General features: G+C 51.8%; 2 protein-coding genes across 4 annotated transcripts in view; one reads left to right on the top strand and one right to left on the bottom strand.

Annotated features, from left to right (window-relative positions):
• The window catches only part of MEGF6 (multiple EGF like domains 6), a 90,909-nt gene extending 89,455 nt beyond the window's left edge, over nucleotides 1–1,454 (bottom strand). The window contains exon 1 of the mRNA XM_064730705.1: nucleotides 775–1,454. Coding sequence (XP_064586775.1) covers nucleotides 775–860 — 86 coding nt within the window. The 5' untranslated portion in view covers nucleotides 861–1,454. The remainder of the gene's footprint in view (nucleotides 1–774) is intronic.
• A 2,925-nt stretch (nucleotides 1,455–4,379) lies between these two features.
• TPRG1L (tumor protein p63 regulated 1 like) lies at nucleotides 4,380–8,227 on the top strand. 3 transcript variants are annotated; one of them, XM_064730368.1, is made up of 6 exons: nucleotides 4,380–4,589; nucleotides 4,685–4,776; nucleotides 5,243–5,419; nucleotides 5,970–6,123; nucleotides 6,800–7,025; nucleotides 7,232–8,227. In XM_064730368.1, the coding sequence occupies exons 1-5, from the start codon at nucleotides 4,386–4,388 to the stop codon at nucleotides 6,992–6,994; spliced, it is 822 nt and encodes a 273-aa protein (XP_064586438.1). In that variant the 5' UTR covers nucleotides 4,380–4,385; the 3' UTR covers nucleotides 6,995–7,025; nucleotides 7,232–8,227. The 3 variants fall into 3 exon arrangements, with proteins under 3 accessions (XP_064586438.1, XP_064586439.1, XP_064586436.1); XM_064730369.1 differs by having other exon boundaries at nucleotides 7,265–8,227; XM_064730366.1 differs by having other exon boundaries at nucleotides 6,800–8,227.
• Nucleotides 8,228–8,615: the final 388 nt, after the last annotated feature.

Genomic DNA, 8,615 nt, shown 5'->3' on the forward strand with positions numbered 1-8,615 from the left:
CCCTGGTGTGCTGGCACAGGGCTCTGCTCCAGTGCCCCATCCAAGAAGTCCTGAAAGCAACAGCCAGGGCAGGAGCACAAAACCCTGACGTGGGGAGAAAAATCTGCTTCTTCCAAAACCTTTATCTGCTAAAGGACACGCTTTTTTTGTAAAGAATTCAACTCCTCAGGGAGGGCGGCTTGGAGTCTGCACCCCTCTCCATGGACAAAGGGAATTCCAGTGATCCCCTGGCTCTCAGAGACCATCTTCTGGCAGGAGGCCAAATTTGCAAGGAAGTCTTCCAGAGCAGCCAAATGATTAACACCAAACTGTAACTGTAAAATGTAATTAAAGAGAGCAGCCTACGTGCTGCTGGAGTAACAGCAGCGGGCGGGGAGGAACGCGGGATGAGAAAGTGAAGTGAAGTAAAAGCAGCAGGTCGTGGAAGAAAGGGCAAAGCATTCACACAGGAATCATCTCTTGCACTCAGAAAAGTTTCAGCTGAACCAAGGAGTTTTCTCCGACAAGAAGAGACTATCCACATTTTCAATTTTATATTCCCCTTTCTGCACATCTAATAGTAAATAAGAAAACCCACAACAACTTCCTCAGCTAAACCAAGGAGTTCCCTCCTACAAGAAAAGACTATCCACATTTTCAATTTTATATTCCCCTTTCTGCACATCTAATAGTAAATAAAAAAACCCACGACTGCTCCTTCACTCTCTGATTTGAAAACTCTGCATTTGGCTCCTGCTTTTCCAACCCCTCTGGAACTCTTTTCTTCCTACTCACATGTGGGGCTGCAGTTTGGTGCCAGCAGCCAGCGGGGACATTCGCAGCGCCACGATAAGCGACAGTGCCACGGCAGGAAACTCCATCACAGCTCCTCTCCCTCCCTCCAGGTGTTTCCAGCGGTTATCCCGGGAATCCTGGGAGTCTCCTGCTCCCGTGTCCGTCTGTCCTTGCAGAGCACAAAGCTATGGCAGCACAGGGGGGAGAGCGGATTTGTCCTTCCTGGATGCTTCCTCCCTCTCTGCTCAGCCACTTTCTTCACTCCGCTGGAAATCACAGCGCAGGTTGCAGCTGGATTTTTCCCCGGGCCAAACCCGGCTCCTCATGCTCGCTTGCTCGCGGTGAAACGCACTGGAGTGACTTTTCCTCCTGGGATTTGCCGCCTGACAAAGCTGGAGGAGCTGGGGGCTCACAGGAGCTGGGTTGTGCCCAGCAGAGCAGCCCCAAGCGGGCTGAGCTGCTCCGGAGCTGCCATCCCCTTCCCGAGGCACTTTGAAATCCAGCAAGGAAAAAGGAGGAAGGAGGGGTGCTCTTCTGGCAGGAGACTCTCACCTCGCAGGGGTTTTTCCCGAAGCAGGCAGGGTGATCCTTCAGCGCATCCTCCGGAGATGGGAGAGAGGAGCTCGGCACACACACACACACACGCACCAGAGCAGCTTCCCTGCGGGCCAGGGCAGTCAGGAAACTTCCCCCTGCCTTCCCCAGGTCCAGCTCCTTTCCCTCACATGCCTCTTTCCCCGCTGCCGGTCAGAAATCCCTCCCACGAGCGGTGCCCAGCCCCGAGCAGAGGAGGGGGAGGATGCAGGGATGGAGCAGCGGTGCCTCGGGGCTGCTTCTCCTGCACCACCCAAGGCTGTGTGCGGGCACACCAGCACAAATCCCGTTCCCAGAAGCTCAAAAAACATCCCACAGAGATTCAACCTTCCCCATGCACTCCAACAGATAAAATTGATTGCTTCCCAAGGAAATTCTGCTGGTGGGGACACCTCTAACTGCACGCAGCAGCTGGCACAGTGGGATGGGGAGGAGGAGAGCAGGGATGCTGCACTGAACATCTCAAACAAACCCTCCCCAAGGGCCAGGAGGGACCAGAGCAGCAGCTGGGCACCTCTGAGCTGCCCTCCAGAGCTTGCTTGGCCTGGGGCAGGTGCTGATTTCCATCAGAGAAGCAGGGTGAGAAGGAGGGAGGCTGGGATAGTTTCATGGGTATATTTTGTGGCTGAAGGACAACCATTAATCAAGGCTGAAGTCCCCAAGGGCCATGCCCAAAAGCTGCTGGGTCTTGGAAAAAACTGAAGCAGCTGCTCCTTACACCAGAACCCTCCCAAGGTCACAGCAGTGCCATAAATCCTCAAGTAAGAGAAAAGAGCAGGTGAGGGGGGTTAATGCTTCCACTTAGCAGTAAAATATCAGCCAAGCCTAACGGATGGGAAGAAAACATCATTCATTCTTCCTTGATAAGAAAGGCAGCTACATAAAGATGTTTTATAACAACAGAGAGAGCTCCAGGATACAATAAATCCAGGCCTCTCTTTTTCTGTCTGGGATTAGAAAGTTAGAACTTCCTTACAGTAGGAGACAGGCTGCTCCCAGTTAGATTTCCAGGGATTGCTCCCAGTGGGCAGAGCTGGGAGTCGGGCTCCCTCTCCAGGACACGAGGCCAAGGATGGGGATGGATCGGTGCAGCCACAGCTGCCACACTGCCCCAGGTGACAATCCTGGCTGTCACAACTCGCTGCAGCAACCTGGCATGGCCACTGTCCCAGCCACAGCCACCCCAGCCAGGCTGCCTGCAGGGAGAAGGGGAAGGTCCAATGGGAAAAGATGAAATTTGAGGAGTGACCCAGCACAAACTCAGCTCTGTACTCCTTTTAAAGCCCCTTTAAAGCCAGGAGTGACCCAGCCCAAACTCAGCTCTGCAGTCCTTTAAAATTGTTATTCCTATTCCCTTTAAAGCCAGGAGTGACCCAGCCCAAACTCAGCTCTGCAGTCCTTCTAAAGTCCCTTTAAAGCCACTATTGAGGTTTCCCACCTAAAGAGGCCCATGTGAGGAAGGGCTGTGGAGAGCAGGGGATTCATGGGACACATGTGAAAGGCAGATATCTGAAATCCTACCCTGTCTGTGAAGTCAATTTAGTATGTTTTCAATTTTCTATCATTTCCCAGCTGCCTGCTGAGGATGTCATCCTTTGGCTCTGTGAAAAACAGCCCTGAAAGGGGTCCAAGATATGATACAGCTCCATAAACACTGATGATAATATCTGCAGCCATGCCAGAGACCACAGAAACTGAAACATTAACGTGCCATTCATTCCCCAGCATTATTTAATCTTTGCTATCACTGTTCTGGATGTGATATGGGCGCCAGGGCTCTCCATGCACAATCCTGTGCCTATCCCACCCTCCTCTGGTACCTTCCTGAGCTCTGTCCTGATGATATTTAAGGATTTTGCACATCTGACTGAGATCAGCTCTGTCTGGCCTCTGTAGACCCACACATCTTGTTCCTTTATGGGTACGTGAGTCTTGCCCAGACCACCTGGGCAGAGCAGAGCATAATTTTGGCTGAGCTCAGGGCCTCCCACTGTACACTGTGGGATGTGTGTGGGTTCTTGTTTTAGCCTTAAAAATCCACAGCAGGGCTGAGACAGGCCACAAACACCTCTGGGTGTGCAACCATGGTGGCACCGGGGACTTCTTACAGCACCAGGTGTGTGACAGCAATGACACCTGGTACCTGATAGAGCTCTGGACAGGGGATGTGACAGCACCCACCACATGGTACAGCCTCAGGTTTGTGATGGTGACAGTAACCAGTGCTGGTGCAGCCCCAGAGTGTGACAGTGATGGCATCTGGTACCTAATCAGCTCTGAGCAAGCAATAATGACAGCACCATAGCAAATGACTTAGCCATAAGATAATGACTAATGACAAGATAATGACTTAGCCATAGCAAATCTAAGGTTGGTAAATCCTGTGCCAACCACCACGGTCATACAGGAGACCCAAATTAACTTTATAACAGCGTGAAGAGTGGTCACGTTATCCAAGCAGCTAAGATTAAAAAGCAACTGAGCTGTCACAAGCCCAAGATGCCAATAAGGCCTTCCCATCAAAGAAGATCTTAGAACAACCGCTTTGTACAGCCCTGGGTGTGTGACAGCAATGACACTGGGTATCTCATACAGCTCTGGGCAGGGGCACCCTGCTGTGTGATGGTGACACCACCTGACACCTTGTACACCCAGTGTCCGATGGTCACAGCACCTGACACAGCCCTGGCCATGTAACAGTGACGGTACCTGGTACCTAATCAGCTCTGAGCAAGCGATAATGACAGCACTCAATGCTTTGCACAGCGCTGGGTGTGCGATGGCGACGGTCCAGCAGCCGTCGCTGTGTGACGATGACAACACCCGATACCAGGGCCTCATCCCGCATCCCGCCGGGTCCCGGCCGAGCATCCCGGGCAGGGCTGCAGTGCCGGGTCCCGGCCGGGGTTGCAGTGCCGCCTCCCGGCGCGGCGCGGAGCGAGAGGCGGCTCTGAGCGCTCCGCCCGCCCCGCTCCGCCCCGGAAGGCTCGGAGCGCCCGCCCGGCGCCGCCGCCGCGATGCTGCAGCTGCGGGACGCGGACGAGTCCGGCCCGGCCGGCGGCCCCGGCAGCCCCGGCAGCCCCGGGGCCGCCACGCTGGTGCCGGGGGGAGCCGGGCCGCCCTTCGAGCCCGCGGCACCGCCGGCCCGGCAGACGCTGCGGCCGCTCAGCGTGCGCACCGCGGGCCGCGCCGGCCGCCTCCGCCAGTACTTCGTGTTCCGGGTGCGCAACGGGAGCGGCGCGGGGGCGGCCGCGGGCACTGCCCGCCTGCCCTGCCCTGACCGCTGCCCTGTCCTCTCTGCCTTGTCCCCCCGCAGCCCGGCACCATCGAGCAGGCGGTGAGCGAGATCCGCGTGGTCGTGCTGCCCGCAGAGGACGGGGAGGTGCAGAGCGTGTGGCTGCTCACCGAGTGAGTTCCGCGGCGGGATGGGATGGGATGGGATTGGGATGGGGAGGTGAGAGCCAGGGCAGCCTCGGGGTTGGTCCGGAGCCGCACAGCCCACAGCGCTATTCGGTATTAAACCTGCTGAATATTATTCCATGGTCCAGGCTGGCTGCAGCCATCATTATTTCATTATTTCTTTATAACCCGGCCCTCCAGATCGCGACCAACACACCCCAGTTAACCCCTTATGACATCCAGTCCCACTCCTGCAGTAAAGCACAGGCACAGCTTCAACAAACCGAGCCAAAGCCCCGTGTGTGCAGCAGGGCACAGAGCATCAGCCCTGCAGATACAAAGCAAAGTGACAGAAAATACAGCGTCACCAAGACTTCAGATTTGTTCTCCTCAGCAATTCTCCTTTCTGCCAAGCTCTGGAGTGTTCCTAGCCATGAGTCAAAACCACTTAAACTCAGCGGTGCTCTCTCCCCAGAATCGATCACTGGAACAACGAGAAGGAGCGCCTTGTCCTCATCACAGACTGGTCCCTCCTGGTCTGCAAGTACAACTTCATCAGCCTGCAGTGCCAGCACGTCACCAGGATTGCCCTCAGTGCCGTGGACACCATCTCTGTCGGGGAGTTTGTGTTCCCACCCAAATCTCTCAACAAGTAAGCAGCCACAGGCACAGGTTACTGGGAACAGATTGAGCTGACAGTCTGACCACAGGAATGGTGTGAGAATTCTTCCTTTTGTTTGCTTAACTTTGCAAACAACTCCTGAACTTTACTACAACTCCTCAGGGTAGCTGCTGTTTTGCTGGGGTGGTGAGTAGTTGCACTAACAGCAAGTTGCTCAAGGCCTTTCAAGATAAGAGGAGTAGATTTGGGAGCAGAAACTCATCACCATTACATAATGCAGTAAGTAGTAATAACCTCAGCATGAGTAGAAAGCTGTGAGTGGCAGGACACAGGGGCAGTCATAGGCTGTGAAGGATGGCCAGGGCGTCCCAGGTGCTTCCCCTTCTTGCTCTCAGCTCATAACAATGTCCCTTTGCACGTTCCAGGGCCTGGAATTACTGCATTTCTTTCCTTCCGTAAAATTTACTATCACTTGTATTTCAAGATAGCTTCTGGTTCCAAGCAGGTCTTTTTCAGACAGACCATTTTTAGTTAACCTCGCTCAAAGCCAAGTTTTACCCCGTTCATTGTGCACTGGCAGGAGGGAAGGCGTCGGTATCCGCATCCAGTGGGACAAGCAAAGCCGAGCCTCCTTCATCAACAGGTGGAACCCCTGGTCCACCAACATCCCCTACGTGACCTTCACCGAGCACCCCATGGCTGATGCTGACGAGAAGATCTCGTCCCTGTGCCGGGTAAGGAGCTGCTCCAGGAACCTCAGTGAACTCATAGGATAAACACAACTTCAACACAACACATCAATTAATCAAAATCAGTTACATCACAGGTGGAACTGGGAGTTCTGTTTCCCCAGTCTCCAAATTTTGATTTGCAAGGGGGCCCCATTGCCCACTTCTGCCAGCCACCCATAACTGGGTGAAACACAGAGGAAGCCAAAACTTCCAAAGGTGCAGAGTCCTGTAAAGCCCAAAAGAAAATGGATCTTGGGCTGTGCTCTTACTTACCTGACAGGCTGATGGATGTTTAATCTAGGACTGCCAGCTAATTAACAGACAGTTTAATTGCTCACTGAAAACCTTCACTGAGGTGGTTCTCTGTTCTTTTTGTAATTGGTGCTTCCCTCTGAAGGTTTGCCTAAAATTAGAACACTGTTAAGCATAACACATCAGTGAGCAGGGCAGAACCACAGTCAGAAATAAACACCTGGTCACTGGTAAATCTTTGCTGATGTGTGACTTAAACAGGGTAGTGTCCTGTGTGAAACTAACTGAATCACTGAGGTTAAATATCAGACTGTGACTATCATAGCCCATAGAGCCCTGACAGCTTTAATGGTAATCCTTCACCATTCCCTATCTGCTTAATAGCTTGTAAAACAATGCCAAAGCAAGGTGATTTCTTTTCTTCCAGCTGGAAAACTTTCAAACCCAGCTGATCCAGGCTGTGAAGAAAGCCCACAAGGAGGGCCCAGTGCCAGGAAGTGCTAATGGGGTGTTGGTGCTGGAGCGGCCCATCCTCATCGAGACCTACCTGGGACTCATGTCCTTCATCAACAACGAGGCCAAGCTGGGCTACTCCATGACAAGAGGCAAAATTGGATTTTAAACCCCCTTGTGTGTCACCTGTTCAAGGGCAAGTGAGTTGGGGAGAGGGTGCTGAGGGCAGAGCACGTGATAAAGTTGCCAGGGGAAGGAAAAGAAAAGAAAGGAAGGGAAAGGGGGACGTTGTAGGACAGTTCCCAAATTGTTTGGGGAATGCACAGGCTGGATTTGAAGCAGACACAGGGTGGTGCCAGCCTTGTATTTTGTACCTGATTTACAGCCCTCACTGGTCCTTATGCAGGGTGAATGAGCCGTGGTGTGTTCTGTGTCCCAGAGCCTGCTCTTCCCAGTCCATCAAGTGCCACTGGAACCTGCTGAAACCCCAGAGCACAGCAGAACCTTGGTGCCATTGGAACCTGCTGGAACCCCCAGTTGGTGCCACTGAACCTGCTGAAACCCCCAGAGCACAGCAGGACCTTGGTGCCACAGCCCTGCTGGATCCCTGTGTACGCTGTCAAATCCTGTCGTGTGCTTGGGACTCCCTTGTGTTGTTTAAGAGGAATTGCTGTTCCAATCACCATGATCTCAGAGCTCTGATTAATGCCTGTTAGGAATTTTCAAAGCTGTCAGTCAGTCTTTAGCAGTATTTGCTAGCTTTTGCTAAAGCTGCCACTGTTCCACCTGCTCAGCAGCAGTTTGTGAACTCAATATGCATTTCTGAGCTTCTTGTAAAAATCCCTTTAAGAACTTACTGGAACTTCCTCTCTACTTCTGTTTCTTTGCTGCAGCCACAGAATAAAGACTGTTGTGAGAGAACGTTGCCAAAAGCCTCACAAACACATTTGCCTTCAAAGCTGTTCTTTGTAGAACTGAAAAGGAATTCTATTTTGGTTAGATTGATACTCTTAGCCATTTTTCTTAAATCTACTCTAGTTTGGGCCAGGACTTTTTAATGGAGACAGAGAAAACTTTCAGCACTGTGTGTCAGCCTTGATTCATACATTCCTGCACTGAACCTCTCATCCAGGGATGAAATTCAGGAGAGATTACAGCTGTAATTGCTCAGGAGGTGACTCTAACAAGCTTTTTCCTTGTGCATGACCTTCTCTCCATGCTCTTTCCCCAGAGCTGGATGAACACTGTGCCACAGTGGTTTTGATCTTAATGTAGGTGAGTGTTTGTGAAACTCCTGTTGCAGTCAGTCCTGACTCCAGCTTTCCAAGCTTCTCCATGCGTTTTCTAAGTTACCTGTTCAATTTTCATTAACCTTGCAGTAAAGTTAAAATTTCAACTCTTACTTGTTATTTGTTCTTCATTTTCTGGAGACTGAGGTTGTGAAATTAGGTAACAAAAGAAAAAAACATCCAATAAATTCCTAAACAAGAGGTTCCCTCCTTGGAAGGACACAGGGGAAAACATGGAAGGATTCCAACTGCTCCTTCCCTGCCAAACCATCCACTCCTGTTGGGCACCAGAGTTGGGACAAAATTCCCATTTCAGTTACCTGTAATTCAGCATCTTGAAGTGTCAAATTGTGATCCCTCTGGCAAAGATTCCATGTAATAAATCCACAGTGGCCCAAGCACAGTTACTGTCACCCAAAATTATTTGTGTGCAAGTAACAGTTTCCTTGTGCTGGGATAAATCATACATCATCACATCACTGATCACACTGAAACAGACTT

The sequence above is a fragment of the Zonotrichia leucophrys genome, chromosome 21 (assembly GCF_028769735.1).
Source record: "Zonotrichia leucophrys gambelii isolate GWCS_2022_RI chromosome 21, RI_Zleu_2.0, whole genome shotgun sequence".
Classification (NCBI taxonomy): Eukaryota; Metazoa; Chordata; class Aves; order Passeriformes; family Passerellidae; genus Zonotrichia; species Zonotrichia leucophrys.

Excerpts from the sequence above, each read along its gene's own strand:
- TPRG1L (XM_064730366.1), top strand. The coding sequence starts at position 4,386 with ATGCTGCAGCTGCGGGACGCGGACGAGTCCGGCCCGGCCGGCGGCCCC. Across the intron at positions 4,777-5,242 it reads AGCGTGTGGCTGCTCACCGA|AATCGATCACTGGAACAACG; the intron begins GTGAGTTCCGCG and ends CTCTCTCCCCAG. Across the intron at positions 6,124-6,799 it reads AGATCTCGTCCCTGTGCCGG|CTGGAAAACTTTCAAACCCA; the intron begins GTAAGGAGCTGC and ends CTTTTCTTCCAG.